At 40.3% G+C, this 15,549-nt stretch overlaps 1 protein-coding gene across 2 annotated transcripts; it reads left to right on the forward strand.

Annotated features, from left to right (window-relative positions):
• Positions 1–6,595: 6,595 nt before the first annotated feature.
• On the forward strand, positions 6,596–15,504 carry LOC118362225 (matrilin-3-like). Of its 2 annotated transcripts, XM_052485813.1 has the most exons (6): positions 6,596–7,081; positions 9,988–10,557; positions 11,767–11,892; positions 12,326–12,406; positions 14,627–14,738; positions 14,947–15,504. In XM_052485813.1, the coding sequence occupies exons 1-6, from the start codon at positions 6,859–6,861 to the stop codon at positions 14,993–14,995; spliced, it is 1,161 nt and encodes a 386-aa protein (XP_052341773.1). In that variant the 5' UTR covers positions 6,596–6,858; the 3' UTR covers positions 14,996–15,504. The 2 variants fall into 2 exon arrangements, with proteins under 2 accessions (XP_052341773.1, XP_052341774.1); XM_052485814.1 differs by lacking the exon at positions 12,326–12,406 and having other exon boundaries at positions 6,597–7,081.
• The last annotated feature ends 45 nt before the right edge of the window (positions 15,505–15,549 follow it).

Consider the following 15,549-nt stretch of genomic DNA (forward strand, 5'->3'; position numbering starts at 1 on the left):
CAGGAATCAGGAGGATAGAGTTGTGGTCGGAATTACTAAATGGAGGGCGAGGGAGAGCTTTGTACGCGTCTCTCTGTGTGGAGTACAGGTGATCTAGAATTTTTTTTTCTCTCTGGTTGCAGATTTAACATGTTGATGGAAATTTGGTAGAAGTGATTTAAGTTTCCCTGCATTTAACCAAATTCCAGTGGCTTCTATTGTTTATTTTCTTGCACAAGAGTTTGTTAATAACAGATTTGTACTAATAATATATACTGAACAAAAATATAAACGCAACATGCGACAATTTCAAAGATTTGACTGAGTTACAGTTTGCATAAGGAAATCAGTCAATTTACATAAGTAGGCCCTAATCTATGGATTTCACATGACTGGGAATACAGATATGCATCTGTTGGTCACAGGTACCTTAAAAAAAAGTAGTGGGGCGTGGAACAGAAGACCAGTCAGTATCTGGTGTGACCATCATTTGCTCCATGCAGCACACATTTGCTTGATATTGGCAGGAACTGGAACATGCTGTCGTACACGTCGATCCAGAGCATCCCAAACATGCTCAATGGCTGACATGTCTTGTGAGTATGCAGGCAATGGAAGAACTGCCACATTTTCAGCTTTCAGGAATTGTTTACAAAACCTTGTGACATGGGGCCCTGCATTATCATCAGTGGCGACCTGTAATTCAGGGCAGGTGGGGCTCTGTTTTGAGCACCAGAGTTTTTGCAAAAATGTTTTTTTTTTAAATAGTTTTTGTTTTTTTGGGCTTGCCTGTTTTGCATGTTATTTTGTCATTAATACTTGTCACATATTAGTTTGCAAACAATGTAAAAAAATATATATATTTATATAATTGAGTTAATAAAGCTACATTACAAACATGGTCTCTATTTTGTTTTCCTGAGAAAGGCAGCTCCAAAATGCAGATGTTTCAGCCTAGCTCAGTGCTTTCTGTGGTGGTGGAGCAAGCCAGCAGAAAATACAGAGCATTGCACCGTGATTGGCTCAGTGTTCTGTCACTTATTGGGACACCACGTCACCTCCAAGTCTATGGGTAGAGATAGAAAATTCTGGCCTCTGGGTGCTGCCATAGAGTTACAGTATAAGTGCCCATCCAAGAAGGCTCAAGGTCATTCGCCACAGATAAAATGATGTCAAATCATGTTTTATATACAGTAGCTTTGATTGGACTGATCATGTCATCATCTTACTTTCAAAATCTAGCAGTCATCAATAATCCTTGTCATATGAAGAGAAAGAATGAAGAGAAAATATTGAAAAAACGATAAACATTACACAACAAGTTGGAAATCGCAAATTCAACAATGAGTGGTTTGGAAGGATCAGTGACAGTAGCTAACTGCAAGCATTGCAATGGAATCATTAGCCTGCTATTCAGTCGAGTGGCTGTGTTGTCCCAAATCTGTGATTAATAACCTCTTAAGGATCTAACCCTTTTTTTCAATTTTCGCCTAAAATGACATACCCAAACCTAACTGCCTGTAGCTCAGGACCTGAAGCAAGGATATGCATAATATTGATACCATTTGAAAGGAAACACTTTGAATATTATTTTCTATATCATATTTGAAATGCAAGAGAAAGGCCACACAGTATTCTTGCAGTTCAGGCGCAATGTAGATTCTGGCCACTAGATGGCAGCAGTGTATGTGCATAATTTTAGACTGATCCAATGAACCATTGCATCACTGTTCAAAATGTCTGCCCAAATGTGCCTAATTGGTTTATTGATACATTTTCAAGTACATAACTGTGCATGCTCCTCAAACAATAGCATGGTATTATTTCACTGTAATAGCAGGGGTGTAAAGTACTTAAGTACTTTTAAGTAAAAATACTTGAAAGTACTACTTAAGTCATTCCTAAAGAAAATGTTGTACTTTTTACTCCATACACTTTCCCTGGCACCCAAAAGTACTTGTTATATTTTGAATGCTTAGCAGGACAGTAAAATGGTCTGATTCAAACACTTATCAAGAAAACATCTCTGGTCATCCCTACTGCCTCTGATCTGGCGAACTCACTAAACAAATGCTATATTTGTAAATTATGTCTGAGTGTTGGCGAAAGCCCCTGGCAATGCTTAAAAAAAATATGAAAATGGTGCCATCTGCTTTATTTAATATAAGGAATCTGAAATTATTTATACTTCTACTTTTGATACTTAAGTGTATTTAAAACCAAATACTTTTAGACTTTTATTCAAGTAGAATTTTACTGCGGGACTTTTACTTGAGTCATTTTCTATTAAGGTTTTTTACTTTTACTCAAGTATGAAAATTGGGTACTTTTTCAACCACTGTGTAATAGCTACTGTAAATTGGACAGTGCAGTTAGTTTAACAAGAATTTAAGCTTTCGGCCCATATAAGACATGTCTATGTCCTGGGAAATGTTCTTGTTACTTACAATGTCATGCTAATCATATATCTCCCATGGGAGAGGACATCGATCCCGTGGAGGTTTTAAGGGGTTCTTTTCAAAGTTTTAAATAATACACTTTCAACATTGGCCATGCTGTCAATGAAGCATGAGTTGTGCCGCACTCAAAATACTATTAACTCAGAACTATGAAAACGTGACTTCAGTGAGTTCAAGAAAACTGTGAAGTCGGGGAAAAAACGAGCTCCAACTGGAAAAATACATTCAACTCGGTCATTCAACAGTCATTCAACTCGGAATTCCAAGTTGGGAACTCGGGCCTCCTCCTAGAGCTCCAAACTGAAGATCAATGACCTTATTATTCAACCATGGTTTTTTCCGAGTTCCCAGTGGCTGCAGCCAACATACTGACTCAAATCTCTAGCCACTTTAATAATACAACAATTGATGTAATAAATGTATCACTAGTCACTTTAAACAATGCCACTTTATATAATGTTTACATACCCTACATTACTCATCTCACATGTATATACTGTACTCTATAGCATCTACTGCATCCTGTCTATGCCGTTCGGCATCGTGCCTATGCCGCTCATCCATATATTTCTATGTACATATTCTTATTTTATTTTTCTCTCCACCTCTGCTTCAATTTACCTTTATGGGGTGATAAGTAATCCTTATCACCCCCCCCCCGCTTTAAGATTTAGATGCACTATTGTAAAGTGACTATTCTACTGGATGTCATAAGGTGAATGCACCAATTTGTAAGTCGCTCTGGATAAGAGCGTCTGCTAAATGACTTAAATGTAAATTTAACCAGGCAAGTCATTTAAGAACACATTCTTATTTTCAATGACAGCCTGGGAACAGTGGGTTAACTGCCTGTTCAGGGGCAGAACGACAGATTTTTACCTTGTCAGCTCGGGGGTTTGAACTCACAACCTTCCGGTTACTAGTCCAACGCTCTAACCACTAGGCTACGCTGCTGCCCCATTATTCATTCCTTTGTTATTGTGAAATTGTTAGATTACTTGTTAGATATTACTGCATGGTCGGAACTAGAAGCACAAGCATTTCACTACACTCGCATTAACATCTGCTAACCATATGTATCCAATAAAATGTGATTTGATTTGTTCTCGTTGTTCTGTATATGTCATTCTGTATTATGTTTTGTGTGGACCCCAGGTAGAGTATCTGCTGCTTGTGCAACAGCTACTGGGGATAATAAAATACCAAGTCGCTCTTTCAGTTTGAATTCTGAGTGTTTTTCTTTGACAGTGATTTTTATTTTCAATAAGACCAAGTTCTTACCATCAGTTACAATATATATATAATTATTATTTAACCTTTATTTAACTAGGCAAGTCAGAACAAATTCTTGTTTACAATGACAGCCTACTGGGGAACAGTGGGTTAACTGCCTTGTTCAGTGGCAGAACAAAATATTTTTTAACTTGTCACCTCAGGGATTTGATCCAACAACCTTTTGGTTACTGGTCCAAAGCTCTAACCACTAGGCTGCTGCTTGCAATTATACATGTCAATACCACAGGCGGTCTGCTGGTAACTTAATTGGGGAGGACGGGCTCGTAGTAACATTACTAGGAGCCATCCATCCCTCAGCAGCCTTCTGTGGTTATTATTCCTGTCAATACCAAAAGACCCGGACCCTTCAGGTCGTACCCTTGCTAGTAGAGAAGTGTCCAGCACTGAAGTTGATTGGTTTCCCCATAGACTGTTCACTCTTCATGGATACTCAGCTGGGTACAGGGGAGTCTGGTCTCTCCTGATGGATTTTTTCCAAAACACCTTTCACTGATTTGTTCCCGATTGAGAAAAATTGGCTAAGCACTTTAAGTGGATACATTTCAGCACAGGAAATTGGCACTCATTTTAGAGGCAGTGGTCCCCTCCTCTCTCTCCCCAAAGACACTCATTTTAGAGGCAGTGGTCCCCTCCTCTCTCTCCCCAAAGACACTCATTTTAGAGGCAGTGGTCCCCTCCTCTCTCTCCCCAAAGACACTCATTTTAGAGGCAGTGGTCCCCTCCTCTCTCTCCCCAAAGACACTCATTGTTTTTGCCAACATTTCTAAAAAATTAAGTTCTTAAAAAGGATAATCCGAGTTATTTTCAGGGAGTATCCATTCCATAAGGGGAATATGCAAATACATGCTGAAACAGGCCAATAGAATCTGGCTTCCTTGTGCTTGGCTCTGCCCACCTTCTTCCTTGTTCGGCTCACTGTGTGAGAGTCGAGGTGCAGGAACCAGTTGGTCCACATTGTGTCACCACTGATACACTTCCTCCCTGTATGAACACAGATCAGACATGCAGCGCTCAAATGCGACCGCTTGGGCAGCCTGGTCTCATAGAGTTGACGTAACATAGTAAATGTAAATCTGGGACACTCAAATCAGTATGATATGTTATGTTTGGTATGGTTACATAAGACAGATGGTTATGCAAATACGGATGTGAAACAGGCCAGCTAGTTAATCTGGCTTCCTGCGCTAAATAGCGTTTCAATCTTCCTTGTTCGGCTCACTTGCTCTGAGACCTCGAAGTAGTAACCAGTTTGGTCCACATTGTGTCACCACTGGGTACACTTGCTCCCTGTATGAACACAGACTGACCTGATGTGTGCAGAAGGTCCCTGGTTCGCGCCCGGGTATGGGCGAGGGACGGTTTAAAATTATACTGTTACATTGAATGCTGGGACCCGGATTACTGGTATGCTATGTTTGGAAGGTCAAAAGACAGGGTGAGTGTAACGGATGTGAAACGGCTAGCTTAGTTAGCGGTGTGCGCTAAATAGCGTTTCAATCGGTTACGTCACTTGCTCTGAGACCTTGAAGTAGTAATTCCCCTTGCTTTGCAAGAGCCGCGGCTTTTGTGGAGCGATGGGTAACGATGCTTCGAGGGTGACTGTTGTCGTTGTGTGCAGAAGGTCCCTGGTTCGCGCCCGGGTATGGGCGAGGGGACGGTTTAAAATTATACTGTTACAGTTACTTAAGGCAAAAATGAAAGAAGAGTGGTTGGCTGGGGTGGATTGGTAGGTGTATAATGCTAATGTCTAGCAACTCAAAGACTGTGAGTTTGAATCTCATCACAGACAACTTTAGCATTTTAGCTAATTAGCAACCCAAAAGTTGTGAGTTCGAATCTCATCACGGACAACTTTTGCATTTTAGCTAACTACTTAGCATGTTAGCTGAACTTGAACTCTTTTAGCTAACCCTAATCTTAACCCTAACCCTAACCTTAGCCAGCCAGCTAAAATAAGCCACCTAGCTAGAATTCGTAACATATTGTACGTTTTTCAAATTCTTAACATGTAAGATGAATCATAATTATTAACATAACATAAGAAATTGGTGATTGAAAACAACAAATTAATACATACCATATGAAACATAACATACAAAATAAATTAGGGTGCTCAGATTTACGTAAAGAATAATACGAAATTCTCAGACACCAGGTTGCAGCCAGCTAGTCAGCCAGCTGATGGCAGTGCAAGAAAGCGCAACACAATTCAATAATAAATCAAGAGCAGCCTTGTAACTTTGCCCTCCCTAAGATCCTCATCCCTGCCCACCTCTACCGTCTTGCTTTCTGCTAAAATAATACTATCCATTATGGGAAAGATTATTTGAATTTGGTTCAGGATTTTCCATAAACAAAGTAAAATTATACAGTTGTTTTAATATGAGTACAAGCATTTCAGAGGTACAGTTTTGGCCAGAATACATTTGTTATGTTCAACTAATGATTTTAGTCTTTATTTTATTTAACCAATTTAACCAAATTCCAATGGTTCTGTTTTTGTGAACAAGTTTGTTCATGATTTACACTAATAATATTCATTAACAATCGAAAAATGTCAGCAAATACATTTATAGCGTTTAAAAATAGAACGTTTATTTATTTATTGTAACGGCAAAGTATTTCAGTTTTTAATTACAACTGTCGGTTTTTAATAACCTGTAATAAAGCTGAAAGACCAATATACTAAAACGAATATTATTATACATCATTTGTAGCTATACTAGATGTGTTTTATTTGTATTTGTTCTAATAAAAATAATTTATGCATATCAAATTGAGAATAAAACTTATCTCACGAATAAGCTTGTATGTGATTGTATGTGACGCTCGGGGTCGCAGTTTGCATGAACAATGGAAAACAAAATTGCATCCTCTCCAAACCCATCGCATCGTTTGCCTAGCCTAGTGTGCGTAAAGCAGGTCACACACCTGCCCCGAACCAACACCGAACTGCGATCCTTTCTTCCCACGTCTAATTTTCGATTGGACAACTTTCTCCCACGTGTGTTGGCCGGAGATGCTTAAATATGCCCCCAGAGAACAAATTATTGTACTCGTGGTTTAGTATTATGAATTGCTTCTTGATACGGACCTATTAAAAGAACCAACTGCCTGCCACAGGATGACATTAATCGGAGGACTCGTCTGTTGTATTTCCTTCCTTGCCCTGGAAGTCCAAGCAACATACCGACTTCATGGAGGATACCATCCTCGGCAGCATCAGGCAGACAGCCCTATCGTGCCACGGCAAACGTTTCAGCAGGGCTTCCAACAGCAACAACCATTTCAGAGTGTTCAGCAACCAGCTCAGTTGTCTCAGAATCAAAGAACTATTGACTTGGGAGGTTGGTTCATTTTCATGCATTGTCTATTATTCTGTAGAGAGGCTTAATGCTTTCTGTCTATAGTGCGCAGACAGCGGTAGCCGGTATTTGGAATAGTCAGCGCAGACTGCTGTTTATATTAAATTATATTTGAGATTATAGTATATTTAAAGTAATAATTTGCCATTGACGTCCATGTATAATGTGCATTAAAGTTTCGAATGTAGTCTAATCTCCTGTATTGGCCAGTCGTCTGGGATTACAGAATAAAGAATTCTCTAAATAATTTGATACTGTAAATATACATTCTTATCTTGACAGACAATAACATACATGTAGAAATTCATTAGTAGGAACATGTTACCAAATAGCACATCAAAGGAAGGACTATCAAAGGAAGGACTGTCAATGTGTAGGCTAATTTACTCAGTCCTTTGAGCTAAATTAAACCTTCCGGGTATTATATTTCAAAGTTAAATGTTCAGAACCCATCAACGTTACATTGTGAGAAATGGTTTACTGTATGATGTCGATTACTACTGTAAAGTTATATTTTTAATGTTTATTTTTTCATCAGCTTTTTTGCATCTGTACTCAATTGCTAGCAGACAGGATCGATTCTTAAGGTTAGCAGCCAGACTCTTACTGATGCTTAAGGCTATAAGCGTTTTTTGTGTACTTCACGCCATCACCATGTAAGCCATAGGCGCTGGACCAAAAACAATAACCATTGCTCTACTGCATCTTCCTCCCTCGTGGTGGCCCAAAGCACATGGCAATAATCACTAGTACTAGCAGCCACACAGGAAATGGCCACCAGTCATGTACCTCCAGCTCACTGCACCACCCCTTCGACCTGCACCCCCACCCCTCCCTTCTGTGGGTGCTTTTACCCCTTTCTTTTCCCAATCTCTTATCTTGTTCAATGATTGAGCAGGTGCTGTGGTAAAAGTCACTATTGTTTTAAAAAAAATGTCCTCTGCAGGTGAATCTTGAGAGAAATAGGATAAACATGTGCTTACATTGGATGAATTGACTTCCAAGTTCAAATGTAACCTTTATTTAGCTAGGTAAGTCAGTTAAGAACAAATTGTTATTTACAATAACGGCCTACCCGGGGAACAGTAGAACGACAGATCTTTTGTTGTTTACCTTGTCAGCTCAGGGATTCAAACCTGCAACCTTTCGGTTACTGGCCCAATGCTCTAACCGCTAGGCTATCTGCCGTCCCAAGTTACCATGTTTACTTCCCTGAGAAAAGGTCAGAAACAAAGCTTTGTTTCATCTCATATCCATTCCTAATCAACTTTACTTCAGATTCAGATTCCTTTATTACATCAGATTCCTTTATTACTTCAGATTCCTTTATTACATCAGATTCCTTTATTACTTCAGATTCCTTTATTACATCAGATTCCTTTATTACTTCAGATTCCTTTATTACATCAGATTCATTTATTACTTCAGATTCCTTTATTACTTCAGATTCCTTTATTACATCAGATTCCTTTATTACTTCAGATTCCTTTATTACTTCAGATTCCTTTATTACCTTTATTACATCAGATTCCTTTATTACATCAGATTCCTTTATTACATCAGATTCCTTTATTACATCAGATTCCTTTATTACAGATTCTTCAGATTCCTTTATTACATCAGATTCCTTTATTACTTCAGATTCCTTTATTACATCAGATTCCTTTATTACTTCAGATTCCTTTATTACATCAGATTCCTTTATTACTTCAGATTCCTTTATTACTTCAGATTCCTTTATTACATCAGATTCCTTTATTACTTCAGATTCCTTTATTACATCAGATTCCTTTATTACTTCAGATTCCTTTATTACTTCAGATTCCTTTATTACATCAGATTCCTTTATTACTTCAGATTCCTTTATTACTTCAGATTCCTTTATTACTTCAGATTCCTTTATTACTTCAGATTCCTTTATTACTTCAGATTCCTTTATTACTTCAGATTCCTTTATTACTTCAGATTCCTTTATTACATCAGATTCCTTTATTACATCAGATTCCTTTATTACTTCAGATTCCTTTATTACATCAGATTCCTTTATTACATCAGATTCCTTTATTACATCAGATTCCTTTATTACTTCAGATTCCTTTAGACTTGTATTTCTACTGCTTTGTTTTGTAGCATATTGTTGCTGTGTGTAAAGAAGCGTGCACGATTGCCCGCTTAAAAACTAACGTTTCCGTCCAATATTTTTTTAAATCGTAGCACATGTTAAGGTGACTTGCTAAAACCTTAAGCAACTCCAGGCCTGAATGTGAAACCTGAATGTGTTTGATATATACTGAATGTACAAAACATAGGGAACACCTGCTCTTTCCATATCATAGACTGACCAGGTGAATCCAGGTGAAACCTATAAATCCTTATTGATGTCACTTGTTAAACCCACTTCAACCAGTGTAGATGAAGACTTGAGACAATTGAGATATGGATTGTGTATGTGTGCCATTCAGAGGGTGAATGGGCAAGACAAAATATTTAAGTGCCTTTGAACAGGGTATGGTAGTAGGTGCCAGGCGCACCAGTTTGAGTGTGTCAAGAACTGCAACGCTGCTGGGTTTTTCCATGCTCAAAAGTTTCCAGTGTGTATCAAGAATGGTCCACCACCCAAAGGACATCCAGCTAACTTGACACAACTGTGTCAACATAGGCCAGCATCCCTGTGGAACACTTTCAACACCTTGTAGAGTCCATACCCCGATGAATTGAGCCTGTTCTGAGGGTGGAGCAACTCGATATTAGGAAGTTGTGCCTAATGTTTTGTACACTCAGTGTATATGACAGAGGAACTCTGGCTAGCAGTTCCCTGTTAAAGTGTGAAGAGCAAACCATTTCACCCTCTGTGGTAAAAACCTATGTAACGTTCTTTTCCCTCGCAGAAACCCACTGCAAAAGCCGCCCCCTAGATCTGGTGTTCATCATCGACAGCTCCCGTAGCGTACGCCCCCAAGAATTTGAGAAGGTCAAAATATTCTTGGCTGACATGGTCGACACCCTTGAGATTGGCGCAGACGCCACACGGGTGTCCGTTGTGAACTACGCTAGCACAGTGAAGATTGAGTTCCTGCTCAAGACGCACTTCGACAAGCCGGGCCTGAAAGCAGCGTTGGCGCGCATCGAATCCTTAGCGGCTGGCACCATGACTGGGCTAGCCATCAAGACGGCCATGGAGGAGACCTTCACCGAGGGATCAGGCGCCCGGCTAACCAACAAGAACATCGCCAAGGTGGCCATCATCGTGACGGACGGGCGGCCCCAGGACACGGTGGAGGAGGTTGCCGCGGCGGCGAGGGCGGCAGGCATCGAGATCTACGCAGTCGGGGTTGACAGGGCGGACATGAAGTCCCTGCGTCTTATGGCCAGTCTGCCATTGGACGAACACGTGTTCTACGTGGAGACCTACGGCGTCATCGAGAAGCTCACGTCCAAGTTCAGGGAAACGCTGTGTGGTAAGAGAATGAAGCTAGTGCTAAGGTTTAGGTGAGAGATAAGTCATGTTTGCATGTCCTCCTATAATAGCGGTGCACAATTGAATAAGAGCCTCAGTCCTTCTGGTTTCAGTTTCTTTCAGTCCTTGACACCTACTAATGTTACTGACCACCCAGGAAACATACCTGGTTTCCCAGTTCTAAACTAGTTGTTGGTTTCCCAGGTTTAAACTAGTTGTTGGTTTCCCAGTTCTAAACTAGTTGTTGGTTTCCCAGTTCTAAACTAGTTGTAGGATTCCCAGGTGTAAACTAGTTGTAGGATTCCCAGGTCTAAACTAGTTGTTGGATTCCCAGTTCTAAACTAGTTGTTGATTTTCCAGGTCTAAACTAGTTGTTGGATTCCCAGGTCTAAACTAGTTGTTGGATTCCCAGGTCTAAACTAGTTGTTGGATTCCCAGGTCTAAACTAGTTGTTGGATTCCCTAGTTGTTGGATTCTAAACTAGTTGTTGGATTCCCAGGTCTAAACTAGTTGTTGGATTCCCAGGTCTAAACTAGTTGTTGGATTCCCAGGTCTAAACTAGTTGTTGGATTTTCCAGGTCTAAACTAGTTGTTGGATTCCCAGGTCTAAACTAGTTGTTGGTTTCCCAGGTCTAAACTAGTTGTTGGATTCCCAGGTCTAAACTAGTTGTTGGATTCCCAGGTCTAAACTAGTTGTTGGATTCCCAGGTCTAAACTAGTTGTTGGTTTCCCAGGTCTAAACTAGTTGTTGGATTCCCAGGTCTAAACTAGTTGTTGGATTCCCAGGTCTAAACTAGTTGTTGGATTCCCAGGTCTAAACTAGTTGTTGGATTCCCAGGTCTAAACTAGTTGTTGGATTCCCAGGTCTAAACTAGTTGTTGGATTCCCAGGACTAAACTAGTTGTTGGATTCCCAGGACTAAACTAGCTTTTGTTTAAAAATCAAGAATGGAAACCAGCAGATGCGGCTCTCGAGGACTGGTATTGTGCACCTGTACCCAAAAAAACATTGACTAATAGTATTAATTCTTTCAATATTTAATGTGAAATAGTTATTAAAAAAAGAAAAAAGATTCCAAATGATAACCCTCATTTGACCAATTAGAAAGTCATTAATAATTGACCTGAATGAATTCTAACCTGATTAATCCTGTTCAAGGTGACGATGTTGTCAGACTAAACCAATCAGCTGTGAGGATGTTTGTTTACAGGTGTGGACGCCTGTGCCCTGGGACACGACTGCGACCACATATGTGTCAACAACAACAACAACAACTCGTACTCCTGCAAGTGTCGGGAAGGCTATACACTGAATGCAGACAAGAAAACATGCTCACGTAAGGACCACAAGCCTCTATCGGGAATGTGGATAGCACTTTGTTCGATAGGTACCTACATAAGGACTTCATAACACATTCATAACCCATGAATAACCCATATATAAGCAAGCATTTCCCCAACAACCACAGGTTGATTTTTGTGATACTTTATACTGCAGATTTCAACGATTGTTGACATAAGTATTTATGAAATGCTAATGTACTGCTTGTGAAGGTGTTATGTTATGTATGAGTTATGAATGTATTGTGAAGTCCTTATGTAGGTAGCCTTCAAATAAAGTGTTACCGGAAAGTTTTTGTTTGTAGGGGACCTATTTTACTGTATTTATTGTGTAATACAGAAATGGGAGGGTAACAAAACAAGCCTTGTATTTAGGGGCAAAGGTCAATATTAACGTGAAAGATTTTGTCTTATGTTTACACTTGGCAGCAGGTTCTTTGCAAAACCAAAACCAAAACCAAAACCAGAACCAGAACCAAAACCAAAACCAAAATGGATCAGGTTCCAACGGTTGGTGCACCTTTATTTCAGAATTCATAGGCTAGACATCCTAAGTGCTGCTGTTATGGTATGCATGCCCAGTGCTTGAAGTGGACTGAAATAGATGCCACAGTCATTCTGGCTGCTGGTACTGTTATATTTATTATTCTACAAGAGGTGGAGAAACTCATGATGTGGAACATTTAAGGTGCCCCCGGGAACTCAGTCCCTGTGTGTTCCTGCCAAAGTCAAGCACTGTGCATGCCACTATCCAATGCGTTTACGCCATCTTCGCTAGCTAACATTGCTTTGTCCCCTCTTCACCTTATACGGCCAATAGATGGGGAGTTTGTTGTGATGCGTCGGCTTGGCTTATTTAGCATTAAAACCCACAGAGCTGCAGAGTAGCCTGGGCTGCAGAGCTAAAGCTCTCGACCTGCCTTGGTTATCGACGGTTCCAAGAGCGTCCGCTTGGACAACTTTGAGCTGGTGAAGAGTCGGCGCTGGCACTGTCCAGGTTGGCCTGATCCGGGTACACCAGCTGAGTCCGGACCTAGTTCACCTTAAACCACCATCAAGGCTTTGAAGAAGGCAGTGAGAGGTTTTCAGTACATGGGTTCCATGACCGTGCTGGCCCTGCTCCACCTGCTGGACAGCAGCTTCACACAGGGAGAAGGCACCAGGCCAAAGTGCCCCGGGTGGCCATCGTGCTGACGGATGGACAGTTGCAAAAGGACATCTCGGAGCATGCCAGGAACCCTAAAGACCAAGGTGAGAGACCTTTTTCTTAAACAGTATAATGTAACACTATTTTATTGAGTTGAATATATCTGAAGTGGTAAGATGACTCCAAACTCTAAAATGACTCACTTTTTTTTGTTTGTTCATCCAGTAATTTTTTTGAGTTCATTATATGAATGCATGTTTCCTCCTACCGTAGCTGTGTAATACTTAAACATCCAATCCCATGTATATCATGCACCGTATCGCAGTTTTGAGTTTGTCAAAAGAGTGACCGTTGTCCTGTCCTGTCTTCCTTCTCTCTTTCCTCAGGTGTGGAGATGTACGCGGTGGGTAAAAAGGAGGAGAGCGAGCTCCTGGACATAGCCTCTGAGCCCCACAGACAGCATTATGTTCACTCGGCTGACTTTAGCACCGTGGAGCAAGTTCTGCCACTGTAAGGAAGAAGGAAATGGATGAGCATGGGAAGGTGCAGCATGAGCTAGCTGCTAGGGAAACAACAGCTAGATCCAGGAGAAGGACCCAAAGGAGCCTGGTCGAATGACTTGTGTTTGGCCTCATACGTTTGTTGGACTGATGCCTGGGTATTTCAAATTGTATGCAGTCACCTGTGGTTTGTTTCACATCTACGGGAGACCTTGAAAATCAAAGTATACATGATGGGTTTGTGTTATGATGAACAAGTGCTTGATTGAAGGGCTTGTCTACTGCCTTGGTTAAAGCTTGAATGAATGGCTGGCCTACTGCCTTGGTTAAAGCTTGAATGAATGGCTGGCCTACTGCCTTGGTTAAAGCTTGAATGAATGGCTGGCCTACTGCCTTGGTTAAAGCTTGAATGAATGACTGGCCTACTGCCTTGGTTAAAGCTTTGAAGTGATTGTTAACATTTTGCAAAACCCAAATGATTTACCATTGACTTCCCCTCAATGATCTAAAAAAACTTCACCTGATCTTTGACTAACTACTTGACATCCACTTGACTGTATGCATTGTCTGTATTGGAAGTTTTGACTTTACATTACGTCAACTAGTTGTGACACTTTACATTACGTTGCTCACAGTAACAGGGAATTGTAATATTTGATTGCATTGTGCAATGTGTAACTACACAATTTGTTTCCTTGTATCCACAATGGAAGATGATTTTAATAGATCCCTAAGTGTGGAAGAAGTGACACTTTATGGGGGGCTGCTGAGGGGAGGACGGCTCATAATAATGGCTGGAATGGAGTGAATGGAATGGCATCAAACCCATGGAAACCATGGAAACCATGTGTTTGCTGTATTTGATACCATTCCACCAATACCACTCCGGCAATTACCACGAGCCCATTCTCCTCAACCAATCTGTGCGTAATACTGATGCTACCTATCATATTTAGACGACCAAAATAATACAGGAAAAGCTAACAGATAAGTTGTTTATTGGTAACTGCAGTAACTTAACGTCAAGTTTTTTCATAAAAAAATATAGCATTTATTCATTATTGCCATTGATGTCTTTTTCAGAGGACGCGAATGAGATGAGTGGGAATGAGCTGAGTGAAGACGCCTGTATGTGTGAAGCTCAGATTGCGTTCCAGTTGAAGATGCAGTCCACCATAAAGCAGCTGACCAACAAACATATCCTTTTAACCTCACCGGTCCTTTTTATAATGGGTAAGGGTGGTATTTACATAGGGCTTTACACCAGATCTCAAAGCCTCTACCACCAGCTGCAATGTTGTATGGCCATGTGTATACTGGTCTACTTTAAACTGTTACACTTCCCTGTTAAACTTCAGTATATGCATTGAAGAAGACAAGTCATTTCCTTGACTGTTATTTCCACTTGATGACCTATCGAGGAAAGTGACCCAGTTTGGAGGCAGGCGTTGATTCTAAAGAAGAGGACGCTGCAAAGAGACCATTCAGAGCTCACCCAGTTAACCTCAATCTAAAGTGGCTGTATAGTTTTCCTCTTTGATCGACAACAGTCCATTTTGGAGTCATCGTACTGTATAACCTCCCTCAATACATGTGTTTTTTGTAGATCTAAAACAATGTATTTAAAAATTGAACAATAATGTTCAATTTGCTCACAACAATGTCCCCATTTCATTTTTAAAGCTAGGAACAAGACCAAAGTTGACTCTTTTTTTTTGCACAATATTTGTCTCCCCATGGTGGCACCTTTCCAGTTGAACAACATTCCATCTTCCACCACATCAGCTATAATAAAGAGGAAGCAATAGAGGCTCTGTCACTGACCAGTGATTTGTTTTCTTATTGTGGTGCAGGATATCATTTCTGTCAATATATGGTGTTCTATTGTTCTATTTTCTAGTGTTCTATTTTGGATATTTGTACAAATGTACACATTAAATACATATTTTGAACAAATCTCATTAACATTGTTTCTGTCTGTATTTTTTTGTCATAAAGATTAAAGT

The sequence above is a fragment of the Oncorhynchus keta genome, chromosome 29, assembly GCF_023373465.1.
Source record: "Oncorhynchus keta strain PuntledgeMale-10-30-2019 chromosome 29, Oket_V2, whole genome shotgun sequence".
Taxonomy (NCBI): domain Eukaryota; kingdom Metazoa; phylum Chordata; class Actinopteri; order Salmoniformes; family Salmonidae; genus Oncorhynchus; species Oncorhynchus keta.

What these genes read in the sequence shown, in the direction of transcription:
- LOC118362225 (XM_052485813.1), top strand. Translation starts at nt 6,859, where the DNA reads ATGACATTAATCGGAGGACTCGTCTGTTGTATTTCCTTCCTTGCCCTG. An exon ending in AGACAAGAAAACATGCTCAC is followed by an intron (nt 11,893 to 12,325) that starts GTAAGGACCACA and finishes TACACTTGGCAG; the next exon opens with CAGGTTCTTTGCAAAACCAA. An exon ending in ATAAAGCAGCTGACCAACAA is followed by an intron (nt 14,739 to 14,946) that starts ACATATCCTTTT and finishes ACTGTTATTTCC; the next exon opens with ACTTGATGACCTATCGAGGA.